The sequence below is a fragment of the Pseudonaja textilis genome, chromosome Z (genome assembly GCF_049901715.1).
Source record: "Pseudonaja textilis isolate UNSWEBS1 chromosome Z, rPseTex1.2, whole genome shotgun sequence".
Lineage (NCBI taxonomy): Eukaryota > Metazoa > Chordata > Lepidosauria > Squamata > Elapidae > Pseudonaja > Pseudonaja textilis.
Genome location: NC_142008.1, coordinates 20476335 through 20492973, shown reverse-complemented (window position 1 = coordinate 20492973; position 16639 = coordinate 20476335). Strand labels below are relative to the sequence as shown.

The 16639-nt window shown below is 34.9% G+C and overlaps 1 protein-coding gene across 1 annotated transcript in view; it reads left to right on the top strand.

Moving 5' to 3' along the window:
- The window catches only part of PEX1 (peroxisomal biogenesis factor 1), a 33355-nt gene extending 18348 nt beyond the window's left edge, over window positions 1-15007 (top strand). Inside the window, 8 exon segments of the mRNA XM_087916956.1 lie at window positions 1742-1806; window positions 2407-2549; window positions 4358-4461; window positions 5424-5600; window positions 6646-6876; window positions 8368-8571; window positions 10522-10652; window positions 14669-15007. Of these exon segments, the coding sequence (XP_087773082.1) occupies window positions 1742-1806; window positions 2407-2549; window positions 4358-4461; window positions 5424-5600; window positions 6646-6876; window positions 8368-8571; window positions 10522-10652; window positions 14669-14750 (1137 nt within the window). The 3' untranslated portion in view covers window positions 14751-15007.
- Window positions 15008-16639: the final 1632 nt, after the last annotated feature.

Here is a 16639-nt window from a genome sequence, read left to right as displayed (position 1 = left end):
CACACCTTCTCACACCCTTCTGCTTGGTATGCAATGCACCACCTCACTCTGTCCCCAACCTAGAAGGCATGCAGTTACATGCCCGTTTCCTGGCATTTTCAATTTCTGCTAGTTTCCCCGCTCACTTTAGTTGTAGGAAGCTGGAAAAAAGTTGCCTTACCTAACAGCTGAGAGATTCAGTTAACAATAGCAGCTGAGACTGTTTCTAAGCGATGAAGTCATGCTTTACAACTATGTTGCTTAGGAATAAAAATTCTGGTTCCAACTGCTATTTTAAGTTGAGGACTAATTATACCATGACCTGGAGTAACATCAAGATGCACAGTGGGGAAAAAATGAAACTGAAATTAAATATAAAGAAGATCAAACTAAGGACAACAGGTAGAACTAGCCTTAAAATTGCCAACCAAAATATCGATGTGATGGATAGCTTCTCCCTTTTGGAATCAACTATTAACAAGAAAGGACCATGCATCAACAATTGGTTACAGGCTAGCAGTTGTTATAGCAACCATTATTTATTTATTTATTTAATGTATGATGAAAACATGACAGAAGAGAAGTAAACCTATGTACACCATCCACATAATTATAAATAAAACTTCCATGTCGGTATGGCAGTGGCCTCATAATAGATGTCCAGTTTAGCTATCCAGGCGATCACCTCTGGAATTGCAACCATGAAGGCCTTGAGAAAGAAATTTAAATCCTGAGATGTGTCTATGCTTACAAAGATCAGAGTCATGGAAGCTTTGTGACACTCTGGAAGTTAAAGCTGGATTTGAAGAAGAAGGATTGGAAGAGTATTGATGCTTTTGAGCTTTGGTGTTGGAGAATACAGTGGGCAGCCAAGAAAACAAACCAATGGATCAAGGAACAAATAAACTCAAAATTCTCACTAAAGGCACAAATGTCTAAGCTTAAATTATTCTACCTTAAAACATCGTGCAAAGATTTAGCTTTCTGAAACAGGCTTTAATGCTGGGAAAGAAAAAAGAAGAAGAGGATGACCAGCAGCAAATTGGATTTTAAAAAGATGTTGGATAATTTAAAAATATGTTGGATAACCATTTATCTGAAGTGATGTAGGGTTTCCTGCCTACGCAGGGGGTTGGACTAGAAGACCTCCAAGGTCCCTTCCAACTCTGCTATTCTATTCTGGATGGACTTAATTGTGTGCCGATGGGTATATCATTTAAATAGCTGGACAAAAATTATGGACATATTGTCACGTACAATATCATGTGGTTGCTAGGAGTTGACAGTGATGTGATGCTCCGTATCATCAGTCAGTCAATGTAAGGGAATTGTACAGGCAATTTTCTGTAATCATGCCAGCAAAACTCAGCAGAATATTGAGAGTAACATCTATTTTAATATAGATTTATTGCTTAATTTTATAAAATGTAATTTTATAATTTCTTTTGTGTATTGGTTTTTCTCAGTAATTTTAACTTATCCCAGTAATTCAAAATGTAAAAGTATTATTATATTTATGATTCAAAAGAATCCTTATTCTTGTCTATTCCTCTTTCATCATCTTTGAGAAGTATGAATCCTTGACAGTTTGAATGTTGTAGCAGAAAAGTGAGATAGAAACATTTTAAAACAATATACATTTAAAAGTGTGTTAGAAATATTTTAAATCACTATATTTTTAAAATCACTTACTAGTGCGATTGCTTTTCACTTGTACTATATAACTTGATTTTTGGAACATTTACCATTTTGTTTTTTGCAGGGGCCAGAACTGCTCAGCAAATACATTGGAGCAAGTGAACAGGCAGTTCGTGATGTATTTAACAGGTTGGGTCCAGTAATATAGTGTTGTTTCCAGAGTCTATTTTTATGATCATTGCAAAAAATAGTCACTGAATTTGCTAAAAGGCAATGTGAGAAAGACAGGGCAAGAGGGCTTATGAAAGAGATGAAATACAGCTAGTATTTGGCCTTACAACCATTTGTTTAGTGATGGTCTCAGTTATGTCACTGAAAAAAAATGACTTTATGGCTATTTTTAACACTTACAACTACTGCAGTACTCCACTGCAGTAGCCCCATGGTCACATGAACAAAATTCAGAAATTTGGCAGTTGGCATATTTTTATAATAATTGCAGTGTCCTGGGTCATATGATCATTATTTACGACCTTGTGATAAGAAAGTCAATAGGGAACCAAATTCACTTTGCAACCATGTTACTAACTTAACTTAATGCTTTCACTTAAGAAAGATTGTAAAATGGGGCAAAACTCACTTAACAACTGTCTCGCATAGCAAAGAAATTCTGGGGGCAATTGCAGTAATAATTCGAGGACTGCCTGTATCAGATTTTGCTAATTTCACATTTTCACTTTTGGTAGATGATATTTTGTTTCTTCAGTCTGAAGTGTATTTCTATTGCAGAGCTCAAGCAGCCAAGCCGTGCATACTTTTCTTTGATGAATTTGATTCTCTTGTTCCTCGAAGAGGTCATGATAACACTGGTGTAACTGACCGAGTTGTTAATCAACTGCTGACTCAGTTAGATGGTGTAGAAGGCTTAAAAGGTATGTATGTATGCATTGTCCAAAATCAATCATAAAAGCAAAGTAAAACAAATATAGTAAATAAAACAATAAAATTACATTGTTAAAATCTGAAATGGTAATTAAGGTGCATTAGGTGGTTTCTAGAAACCATGGTTATTGATAAAATTTTTGCAACCTTCTGAGAATTTAATATTGTAAAGGAAGAGCATAAATCTCATAACCAGAGGAGCAGTTCAAATATTGACAACTCGGATTGTGAATTTTCATCCTTATTGTGCATATAATAGACATTTAAATAACACAAGTGCAGCTTTCATACATAAGTTTAGTCTATCTGCTAAGTAACATTTTCAGTGGGGCTTTGGGTGAAGTGTCTTGTTTATATAGGTCCTGGGTGGTCGATTGGTCTTGTGAAAGGTTGAATCACAAAACTGATTGACTCACAAATCTGGTTGAATCACAAGACTGATTCTGGTCTTGTGATTTCTTTCTGGTTGCTATGAGGCACGAAATTCAGCTCTATTAGTTCTGTCATTGATTAGTGATTTGAGTGTCCACTTCCTTATTAGTCCGTATGCTAGCTTTAAGTCAGTGTTTAAGTCAAGTTGATGAACCTGTTGATAGAATGCCAGGCTTCGATATGCTCGCATGCTTGACGGGTTTTGACGTGGCCAATGAGCTTCCTTTGAATCAAACCGTATTGTTTGTTGGCGATCAGGGATTTTGGGTCATGCCGCTTGACAGCCAACTAGTGTTCTTGAATTCTAGTTTTTAACTGTCGTCCTGTCTGCCCAACATAGAACTGGTTTACAATTGTTGCAACTGATTCTGTATGTTATGTTAGTTCTGGTCTTCTTTCCGTGTTCTGTCTTTGATTTTTGTAAGTTCCTGCCTGAGTAGGAATGTGGGTTTGTGGGCTATTGTTATTCCAAGAGATTCCTGAGAGATTAATTTTTTAATGTGAAAAGTGAAACCAGGCCTGTATAGATTCATCCACCTTGGACATGGGGTTTGCTGCATTGAGATATACTGTAGACAGAAATACAGTAAATAGATTTATTTAATAACTTTAAAACAATAAAATAAAAAGAGTCTCCAGTTCCTTGTAGTTATGCCAAGATTTGCCATTTCCTTTTTTTCAGCATTAAGTAGAATTCAATGACTCAGGACCCAAGACAAACACCATCTTTATACAAACTTTATACAAAAAAAAAAAGGTTTTGCCGTTTCCAAGAGTTGCCCTGAATTGAAGAAAAACATAGAATGGCATTATATTGTTTAAAAAACCCAATCTGTCCCTATTCCTCAGCCTTATAAGATCTATCACTATTGCTGAATGTACACTGAGAGCTTATGCACCAGAGACAAATTCATTGTATTTCTAATCACACTTGACCAATAAAAAAATCTAATTCTAATAATTCTAATTCTAATAAATAGTTCTAATTCTAAATATTCTATAGTCACTGGCAATTATTACTACTGAATTTGGGAATTGGAGATGAAACCTAATACATAGATTCAAAGAAATCCCAGCCACCATTAATTTGGATGATATGACTGTAGGGTGGAAAATAAACCTTTATCAGAATCTGATTAGTCTGATCAACTTTCAGAGGAATAGCCATGATCAAACTTTTCACACAAAAATAGGCAGAGTGTGAGAGTATGGCATATCAGAAATCAAATATAACAATTAAAATATATAATCAAGCAAAGTATCAAAATAAGAAAAAAAAACAGTTATTATTACATTCTCAAGTCTGATACTTTCAGAAAGATGATTGGCAGATTTTTAGTAACAAATATTCTTAATTTGATTTTAGGAGTTTATATACTAGCAGCCACTAGTCGTCCTGATTTGATTGACCCTGCTCTTTTGAGACCCGGTCGATTGGATAAGTGTCTATACTGTCCGCCTCCTGATCAGGTAAAGAAATAAAATACAATGCCAGATGTTACATTAGGCAAAGCTTGTTTTCCTCTGTAAAATAAAAAGGCAGAATGAAACGTATTTCCTGGCAATCACTAGTATTGCATGAAATCAGTGATAGTATGTTCTTCTCTTAACCTGTTGTAAGCATGAAGTCAGACCAGGTATTACATAATTATGACCTCCAAGTCTACTGATTTTATTACCATCTCAAATATCAAGCAGGCAGCTTGTCAGGTCATTCTAACCCTATGCAGCAGCTTCTTCCCTTTGTAGAAACTCATAGTTTTAAATAGTGTTCAAAAATTAAGCCATGCTATTAAATATTTTAACTGAAATTTTCCATTTTCTCCAAAATCTTCTGAACACATTTAAATTATTCCTAAATTGTCATTGGCACAACACCATACTCCTAATATTAAACTAATTATATTTGAAACATTTTGATTTCCAGATCTCTATCTGATCTTTTCAGTTGAATTAGGCTCAGAATAGGCCATGGTGTGTTCTTTTATCCTATAGTGTGTTTAAAAATAACAGTACTGTACAAATATTCTTACCTATCATCTTTAATGCAATGTATCATAGGACAGTATTGACATAAACTGAAAGGCTGCAGTAGCATATCTGTTTGTGAATAAAAAGACATGATATTTAATTTCATTCACTAAATGTTTTATTTCTGTAAATGACATTGGGGATGTAGTCATCAGAGAGAATGTTATATTTTTTCAGAATTTTAAAGATAAAGATTAATCATTTTTATTTAGATCTAGGTAAGCTTTCAGTTGAGAAAAAATAATGGAAATGTATTTACTCTACAGAATAGGTCATTTATTTCCTATATCTTTCTGTGTGCTACCTTCATTTCAGCAGAGTCCCCTTTCCTGGTTGACAAAGAGTTTCTAAGGATAAGAATCCATTCTTTTAATAACAAAGTTTCTTATAATTTTCTAAAGGTGTCCCGATATGAGATTTTAAAAGCTCTGAGTCATTCTCTCCCTTTGGAACATGATGTGGATTTTCAGTATTTGGCAGCAAAAACTGAGCATTTCACTGGGGCAGATTTAAAAGCTTTATTATACAATGCCCAATTAGAAGCAGTGCATGCTAACTTGAACTCAACTTTGCCCCACGTAAGTATACTGAAATGTAAAAGAATTTCCTTAGCGTTTGGTTTGTAATTTCTAAAATGAGGCAATGGTTGGGAAAATCTCAGATAGTTAGTAGCTGGAGCGTTTAAAATATCTTACTTAAGAACATATTTTACATTCTTAATATTTCCAAAATATTATTTTGACTGCACTGTAAAATAGTTATGAAGTTGAGGTGAATATTATAAACTTTTGGCTTTGAAAAACAAATTTCATCCACATTTCTATGAAATTCCAATGATTTAAAAGCTTTGGTCATATCTATTTTGGTATTGAATATTGTTCCAACACTTAAAGCTCTGAAAATATGCTGGCTGTAAAGTTGTAGAATTTATTATTCTGCAGCAAAACGTAAAACTTTTCAATGATAATGCAATGTGATTGTATTCTTTGATTGAGATATATTTTCCTTCCTTTCTGGGGTTGACCACATACAGTAGTGTCCACAAGGAATTCAAAACAGGCAAGATGGCCAATGGAGGTTTGGGGTTTGGGTCATTATATAGAATATACTGCTGATTACATATTATATGGTGAATATATGCTTTTTTACTGATGTATTTTTCTGTTCTTTTATTTATTTTATTTAACAACAGGATTCCTTGATTTTAACGCTTTCTTTCGTTAGTCATTTCAAATATGCAAATATGCATCTTGCCAGCTTATCTATTAAACATTTCCTTTCTTGTTGCTTTGAAATGTTTAGCTGCTTATCCAAGTTCTTGATTCCGAGTAAGTTGCTTCGATAAGCAAACATTTTGAACCAAAAAGAAATTCATATGATTTTTATGATTTATTATGGATATTGATTTAATTCTTAGTTGGGAGGTACCTGCATTTGGTATCAGATAAGTGGCTATATATATGTGATGGATGGATGGATGGATGGGTGGATGGTGGATAGGTAGGTAGATAGAATATTTTATCACCTTAGTCCAAAGCCTAGAAGGGAGGGAGTAGACCATCATTTCTTGGGGAGGAGATCATATATTTTAAGAGATTCTAATTTTATTTATTTTCTCCTTAGGAGGTAGGTTCCAGCTCAGATAGTGATCTTAGTCTATCTTCAATGGTTTTCTTAAACCAAAGTAGTGGATCAGATGATTCTGCCAGAGATGGAGAAGGAGGCTTGGAGCAATCATTAACTTCCCTTGAGCTGTGTGACCTGCTTCCTGAGGACCCAAGATCTAACATCTACCGTCTTTACTTTGGCAGTTCCTATGAATCTGAACTTGGCAATGGAACTGCTTCAGAAATGGTAAACTTTTCCACTTTGCTTAATTTCCTGTTTCCCCAGTGATTTAAAAATCATACCATTGATTTTTTAAAATTCAGATTTCTTTTCTGGAGTGGTAAAATAAATAAAAATAATTCCATACATATAAAATCAGCAAAAGGAAATTTGAGTTTGCTTCTCTGGATTGGTACTTGTTCAAAGAATTTTGTATTCCACTCAACATTTTGCATTGATGGGATACTTTGCATTGATGCATACTTTAAAAATCAATGGACCTTTTTGTATTTGCACTTTTTCCCTTTAGCTTCTTTTGCTTCTACTTCATTTCAAAAAAGAAAACTGTTTCCTGAATCATTGGCTGAATAATGCTGTAACATAGAACAGTGGTTCAGATATAGAACATACAGGGGTCCCCATCCCCCAGGCCGTGGCCTGCTGGGAATCGGGCCATGGAAACAGCGGGTGAGCATGCGGAACTCCATTTGCACAAGTGGCAGGCATGTGCACAAACCCTCCCTTCCTCACCAACATTGCCACTGCTCATCTATAGAACCAGACAGGTTGATGACCACTGAAATAAAATTAGGATTGATCTTTTCCTAGATGCTTGTGCTACACAACAAAAATAGGGGGAAAAAAATCTATACAAAACTGTGATAAAAATGTGGATACCATTATGCATATGATACAAATTTATTCCAAACTAGTAGATAATGTGATATTATGATCCCCATTAATAATATTAACACCTTTAAATGCAAAGATACTAATACAAATACATTTCATTATAGACTTTTAAATAATTTTAAAAATCTTGATCAACAGTCTTTTCTAACCATCCCATAGTTCTATCCAACACTTTTATTTCTTTTCATGGAAGAAATAACTGTAAGTTGTTCTGTTTGACCAACAACAGCTGCTTTATCTTTTGTGCAAAGTGGTGAGAAATTAAGAAAGTGAGTTGTTTCTTCTTTTCTTCCCTGTTTTCCCTATTCTTTTTGTCCTAACCCATTCCGTGATATTTCTGATTATGCTCAAATTATCCAATCTCAGAGTGTTCCTGTTTCCTATCCTACAATATGCAAGTTCAGCTGATCCTGGGTCTTTTCTTTCACTACTTTTCAGTAATAGGAGGGGGTCTGTAGTATTCTAGTGCCAAGCCACATCAGAACATTGCAAACCTCTTCTAGAAGATTCATCCTGGAATGAGACAAGCCTAACGTCAGAATGGCCAGATTAGTACACTCTGGGAAAAGAATGGAATGTTTTGGAAAATAGAACATTCAGGCACTAAACGTTCAAGATTTACATTTCTTCCTTAACTATTTCCTGCAAAGTAATTTAAATATACATATTTATGTTTTAATTATTTTGCTTAAAATTAGTAGTTGGATAAAACATTCCCTGAAACTTATCTTATTGAATATTCATTATGGTAAAACTTTTATTGAGATATTAATAATTTAAGTGAATTGTTAACTCTTTTTATGTTTCTCCTTCTTCTCTCCATAGAGTTCTCAGTGTTTTTCAGGATCAAACTCCATAAACCATGAATTAACCAGCATAACTCTGAAGGATTTAGTATCTTCTCAGCCTCCAGCCTTAACCTTAAGAACAACTTTACAGGAAGGTTTCCAAGAATGTAATCAAGAACAAATAGAACAACTCAGAGCAGAAATCAGTGCCATAAAAGCAAACTACAAAAGCATGAATGGAGTACGGGAAAAACTATAATTTTCTTCTCAGAGTAGTATTTTTTGATATGGTGTTACTAACTTAGAGTCTGCAAATTACAGCAAAACCATGGCCTAAACTATTGTTTTCACAGCTTCCATTTATAAACATGTTGTCTTAATTCAGACATTAAAACAAGCATTTATGATTGAGCATTTATTACTCATAAGATTCAAATTACTGTACTGTACTGACCCAATAGGAATTAGAACAGAAAAGGCTGTTGCACAACGTTGCAAAATTGGGAGGAGGAATTGTCTGCCTTTTGGTAAATGTGACTTTTTTTTTCTTTTCTTCTGGATCAAATTATTTGTACCTTTGTTTTTCTTCAGTACTTTTTCTTTCCCTGTACAACATCTTTCTATATGTCCTATATCAATCCAGGTTTCTTTTCTTTATCTCTGCTGAAATGAGGAAGAGGAATATGTGTGTATTTGTACTGCTATATGAGAATGAAGAGAGAAAATTAATATTTTAATTAACTGACATCACCTAGCTGACACTGACAACTATGCAAAATTGTATCTGGTTAATAACTGAATCAGATATTGGGAATTTCACATTTATTCCATGTTATTTCATTGTTGCCAAGGAAAAACATGGAGTATTTATGAATTCACAAAGAATTGTCATCGACTCTAAGAATTCCTTTTTAATTTTAATTAGTATTTTTTTGTATTCACCCTACTTTTGGGAAAGGAGATAAGGGTAGCTCTTGGCAGATATATATATACACACACACACACATATTATGTATACATGTGCCAATGTATCACAAGCATATATTTTCTCCAGGATTGGCAACACTAATTTGAAAAGATGGGCAAGCTGGCTATTGCGCAGGAGTTACTTCATAACTATGTGGTTTGTCAACAACTAGCCTGTCATAATACCAGGTCATCATGTCAAAGAATTCTCAGAAATGTTTGGAGGGAGTATTGTGTAATCTCACCTCAGCTGCCCATTTCACCTGGTCTTACAACTTTACTTTAGCCCATGTTTTCCATCTGTCCTAGTTTTTAAATTGGTTCTTAGTGTAAAAGCTAAAATGACAAAAGTACACAGATATTCAAAGAACAACTATTCATTGATTATTATTTTTAATATTTAACTCTCATCTAGGCTAATGATCCAAGATATTTTTAGCCTATGACAAAGAACAAAATTACACATTTCCCACTTCCTTTCAAAAATATCCAACCAGATTACCTTATTAAAGTAAGATTGAATTATCAGTTGGAGTATCACTTGCCTCTGAATAAGTAGATATCCAGTAGATATTTCTTGTAGATATTCAGAGGCAAGTGATACTCCAACTGAGTATCTGTGTAATGATGAGATATTCTTTTAGGGTGTATTTTCAATTCCTAGCCAATTTCCCAAATATAATATATCTAACATGCTTATCTCCACAGTTTAAAAAGAATGTTGTTTTTTTCTGTAACTATAAAATCCAAGTATAATTATCTATATCTTTCTAGTGCCAACTGAAAATGGGAGTGACTCCATCAGTGAAATGGTGCTGATAATTGAAAAATATATTTTTAAAGGCTGGGCATTTCTTAGATAATGCTAAAAGAAGAAGGAAATTATAGTTCGGCTGCAGATGCCTTGATTGTACTGCTACTGAATCATTACAAGATCATTTAGTGTCATTTTTATTATCACTATGGTAGTGATGGTAGGATAAAATGGTAGGAGTTTGCCTACCATTTGGTATCCCACTATGGTAGGATAAAATGTTTAGGAGTTTGCTATAAATCTGGATTTGACTATAAAATTTGGAAAATATACCATACTCCGTCTTAAAACCATGTTTAGTAGAATCTCCAAGCTCAGCTATCATTATCAGAGATTTAAAAATGTAGTCCTTTAAAATATGTTTAAATTTTACATTTTTGACACTTTAAAATATTTTTCCTTATTTTCCAGGAGGAAGGCACTACCTGCATGTCATCAATAACCAAGAGAACTTTAAATATTACTCAGATTCATTTAATGGCTGCTCTTGAAAATACAAAGCCTTCCATTAGTCAAGAAAACTGGAAGAGGTTTGCTGAGCTGTAAGTATCTGAGGAATATATGAACTATTCTTTTTAATGTTGTCTATAAAAATTCTGGAAAACTAGTTAATTTAGTTTATTTCAAAAATATCAGAAACATATTTAAGGATCTTAAAATTCATAGAAAAAACATGCATACAGTCATATACAGTACATAACATGCAAGGACATACACCTATGAGAGGTGCAGCTTTTCATTCTGTAAAATTGATTATATGGTGGCACAGATTAATTTCCCTATGATCACTGTTTATTATACATATAGATTTTGTGTTTTGTGCAACATTTGATTAGGATGTTTCAAAGGAACTAGGCACGGGAGCAATCTTCCTATTAGTTTCTCCTGTGTACCTATTGAAAAGATGTTCTCATTGTGTTCTCTTTTACTCTCAGAGTACCAGAACTACAAAGAATGTTTTCTTTCTTAAGATTTGTCATTAAGATGATCTGTACCATCAGTCATCTTTGGCTATATTCCACAACTTGCATTGCTTTATTTTTGCCCTTGGGATTTTTTTCTTTTTTTATTAAACGTGGACTTTGTATTTCATCTTTTTGCTTAGGGCCTCCAGAATTGACTAGGGAGTGCTCTAGTCTAATGGCACTGTATTAATGACCAGATATCACACAGCCTTTTATGCCTTGTTAACTATTGTTCATTTGAAAACTTTTGTTTGTTCTGATACCAATACTTGTTTGGTTCGTGGTTCTGATTGTATAGCACTGTCAATGTATCTTAACCAGGGGTGGGATACTACAAGTTCGCACCTATTCACTAGAACCAGTTGTTAACACTCTAAGCAGTTCAGAGAACTGGTTGTTAGAAGAAATTACTGGCCGAGTCCTGTAAGGAAGACAGGAAGGAAACATTCTGGTATTGCTTACAGAAACTGCCTCTCTGTTAACCCTTATTACATTCTTGGCAGGACTAGACTTCCTGTCTCAGAACTTCTCTGGAGTTATTGTTCCCCTCCTTTGCTGGTACTTTGTTTGTGTGGAGTGACCATTCAAAGTTACAATGGCACTGAAAAAAGTGACTTATGACTGTTTTTCACACTTACGATATTGCAGCATTCTTCCCACAGTCATGAAAAGCCAGACGAGGAATGCGTGCCTCAGTGTGAGTGATATTGAGTTGGTCACACCCAGCCAACAACTGGTTCTGTGGGTGTGGCTGAGTTGGTGGGTGTGGCTTGGTGGTCTGCCCACACACCCCTATAAATGCTATTGGTACTAGGGAAAGGATCTACAGATATCTGAGCTGTAAACATTTTGATTCTGTGAAACTCGAGTCTATACAACTGAAAAGTCCATTTAATCTATGAGGTCTAGTCCCCTGCTTAGTACAGGAATCCAGTTGAAGCGTCCAGGGAGTATGCCTATCTATGTTCTGGGTCAATCTAGAGAACAGAAGTCTTTTACCAGTCTAAGCTTTTGGTTACATTCTACTCTTGCCATTAAGATTCAAATTGAATCTGCTTCCCACTAAGACTCAAATTGAATCTGCTTCCCTATAGTTTAAACATATTATTCCTGTACTCTTGCGGGTGAGGAGATGCAGAGAACAGGACTTGGCTTTCTTCTGGTGATAGCCTTTCAAAGTTTTTGACTAGTAGTGTTATCATAGCCCCCAAAACTGGATATCAACTGCTCTTGATTACTATTTTCTGTAATTTGCATTGGTTCTGTTAAGTCTTCTACTATCTGCATCTGTGAAATGTTGTTTTCTTCAATGGATGCATAACAGGTCCTTTATTCTTAAAGATGGCACCATCCCAGTGGGTATTTGCAGGCTTTGTCCCTAATAGTCTTATCTTCCTCTAACCAGTTGATACCAATAACTTTGTCACCACTTCCTATCACGTGAAAACTTCCAAACCAGTAACTTGTTCATTTTGATTCTGCAGTTTACTCCACCAATTATTCAGTAAGCTGTCTCCAAAATTGCTTTCTTCCACTTTCTTCTTTGCTGCTGCTTTTTATTCTCCGGTGTTATGTTTTCCTTAAATCTGTTGGCTTTGCTTTCCAGGGCACTGGTGGGTACTTTAGGATTAGATAAGATAGATATCATGCATAGAATTGGAGGATCATCAGATGTGTTGCACTTCCATTACTTGACTGATAAACTTACTCTATCTTACTGTAGGATATTATTGATCCTTTATTACCTACCAAGATATACAAAATATGAATAATATGTTCATATATGACAGTCCCTTTCTATGTCAGAATCCTTTAAGCAGAAATTAAATTGCCCTGTCTCCAAATCAGTAGCAGGGTATCTAGCTATTCCATTAAGATATTCCATGTAACTGACCATATGCTGTCTGCTAGGAGCCAATCCCATGTCAGGATTTCAATTATACTGAAATCCTGGAAAACCCATCAAGTGAGAAGACAGCTTGCTGATTATTTCTCTGTAATATCAGAATATGACAGGTACAGCAGATCAGGGAACAATCTTCACAGAATGCTCTGTTCTTTATTAACGTAAGTTATAGTAACACAATCTTGAAAGCTAAAGAGAATTAAAGCAGAGAAGGTTTGTATTTCTTCCTTCCTTCCCAAAGTTAAAATTAATCTTAAAATTAAGTTTTTCTCACTCTACAGGTCCATCTTAATAGTTCTTTACATGCATAAAAAAATCAAAGCAGACTATTCAGTAACTCATTCTTCATGTTATGTGCCTTAATAATCAGCTGCTTAGTTGCTTAGTGCCTGTATAGTAGTAACTCTGAATGCTGGAATGTTCTGATTGATACTCTGCATAAGCTCAGCACTCCTATGAGAGGCAAACCACTGCTCAGATGGGCTCTTAAATATTAATGATTTCACATAGGCAGCTTATCTTCTTCAGTTCTGGACTCTTTTGAATCCCCTTTGAACAGGGGTGGGATATGACAGGGTTAACTACCAGTTCGGGATTTACAAGGTTCGGTAATTTATGATGTGCTTCGCTGCACGCTGCATGCGCCTGTAAATTGTCATCAGCATGCTGCATGCAGAGAAGCAGCCTTTGAAACAGCCCTCTTTTCCTGCTTTTTTACCTGCACTTGTGCCTCGTTCGGCAGCTGAAGTTGAAAAATCAGGAAATAAAGATTAGGTAACAGCCTGGGTGGGCGGATGGGCAAAAACATCAGCAGACATAGAACCGGTTCTATGCCTGCTGCTCTTCAGAGCTACCGGTTCTACAGAGGTGGACAGAACCGGTCGAAACCCACCCCTGCCGTTGAAGCTGGGATTATGAGTAAAACCATAGACAAGCTTGGACCCAGACTCTGCTTCTCCTATTCCTTTGAGTAGGGCCTTGGTCCCTTTCATTCAAAGCTTCAATTTAGCAATGACAGATCATTGTATCACTATCATACAGGTAGTCCTCAAATGTGGGCCACTTGCCATGTACCCAAAATATGACAATATTACTACAGGGACCATCAGAACTTTGAGTATGGGTTATAGATAGTCTTAGGGAAATCTGCCGGAATTTCCAATCATAGGACGGGAACCATTTATATAATATTCTAGCTTTTAAAATATCAGCCATTTTCTTTGTAACATACAATAATTTTGATTATTATTCAAATTTTTATTAATTATTTATATTTTAATATTAACTATAATTAAGTATTTTAAATCTATTCTGTTTTTTTTTCAGTAGAGGCTGGAAAAAAATAGTAGAAACATTTCTATGACTTTCAAAAAATTATGCTAAATTAATTATTAAAAAATTTCCTTGGAATGGGTTTAACCTGAATATTTATCTCATACCAGAGGTGGTATTCAGCAGTACTGACCAGTTCTGGAGAACCGGTAGCAGAAATTTGGAGTAATTCAGAGAACCAGCAAATACCACCTCTGACTGGAGATTTTACAGTATCCTTCCCCTGCCACGACCACCAAGCCACGCCCACAGAACCGGTAGTAAAAATTTTTAAATCCCACTACTGCCTCATACGACATTTTCTTGGTATTAATATGCTCCTGTTTTCTTTCTTTTCTTTTCATTCTTTTTCAAGCTATGAAAATTTTCAAAATCCAAAGAGAAAAGAATCCAGTGGAGCAATTGTCAAACCAGGACAAAAAGTAACATTAGCTTAACTTCTGTTAAAGAAGTAGTAATCATGTTTACTAATAATTTTCTAGCAAAGTGTTTATTTGCTAAATTGTATCTATGAATAGTCGATGTTACTATTAATATTGCAAAAACATTTGTTTATGTTAAATTTTACCTATCAATAGTCTGTTACTATTAATATGATAAGGACATTTAACTAATTATTTCATGATTATTTTGCATCATTTTAATTTTCAAGGTATGTTTTACTGAAAACTATATTAAAACCTTTTGAGATATTACCTTTATTTTGTATTCACTTTTTTTTCTTGAGGGGATTAGCATTCTTGTTATTTAGTCTCTTGCTCTTTCAGAAATAAATTCAGCAATTTAACAACTGCCAGTCTGCTTTGAATAACTTATTGCTTTTAAAGAAAAGTGAAAGCTTAATATCAATATTTTAAAAAATATTCTAAGCAATAGCTTTCTAAATCAACTCACCCTATTTTATAGAGGGTGAGGGCAAATGATTGTAATAGAAATCTTCATATTCCAATATCTGCTGAAAAACTGAGGCATCTAAGAGTGAGGCATCCAACAGAACTTGCTGGCAATTTTATTTTTAAAATGAAAATAAATTTAATGCTCCCATCAGGGAATAATTAGTATGTATCAAATGTATCAGCCTCTTTGAATGAAAGCAGTTACACTATGTTGGTAGCCCAGATTAACTGGAGAAGAAAATCTGAAGAAAACATATTGGAATGAATCGAAGCAAAGTGATAACATATTCTTAATGTAGTTTGAAAATCTAAAGCAGGGATGTCAAACTCAAGGCCCGCGGGCTGGATGCAGCCCACAGGGTGCTTAGATCTGGACCATGGGACCATCCTGGAAACAGTGAAGAACTGGCCCACGGTGCCTCTGCCAGTGAAAATGGAGCTTGGGAGGGCCACATGCAAGCTCCATTTTCACTGGCAGAGGGTTTCAGGAAGCCGTTGCAGCTGAAAACAGAGCTTGGGAGCCAAGCAGACTGCTCGGGCCACCACCAGTGCCCCCGACACGAGTGACATCAAGCTGGACACACCCAACCTGGCCACTCCCACTCCAGCCCCCCAAGGTCAAACACAACCCTGATGCGGCCCTCAATGAAATCGAGTTTAAAACCACTGATTTAAAGGAAGAACAAGGTAAACAGGGATAAGGGAACTTGGAAAATGATACATGAAAGCACAGATACAAATGAACTCCATGAAAAAAATCCCCCTGTTCTGGGCAGTGTACAATGTAGTCAATGTAATATATATACAGCATAAATTAACATTAAATGTTAAAATTAATTTAAGTTTTAAAATGCTTAAAATTACATCACATAAAATTTCAAAAAAATTATCAAAAATTTCAAAAACAGTGGGAAGACTTCTTATGGGGTCAGCTAGCTGCACAGTTGCATGGTCCCCTGTGTCTCCATGCAAGGATGTGATTTATTACAATCTAAAGGGCACCTTCAAACATAAAAAATTAATAGGGTTTTTTTAATTAGCTATAGCCAAATAAGTAATAGTAAGGCTGTAGACAACAGGAAAGGATTTCAATATATCTATATGAAAAAGCTGTCTGCCACAAAGTAAATACGTAAGATTATTTACCTATAATTTAGTTCAAACAACAATGCATAGTAATTTTCTACTACCCAGTTTCATGTTTCTAGATAATATAATTAAATAAAATTAAATGCTTCTATGTATACTCTGCAATATTGTAAATTCTTAATCGTTAATAAAGTTTTAAAAACTATTTGGTTTTTTATTTCACAAATCTTCATCAAAATATACACACGTTATATTTAGCTTTCAGAAAATTTCCCAAAGAATGCTAGTGGTATCAGCATTACTTTTGACACTGAACCTTCACAGGATGTAAATTTGAGTCA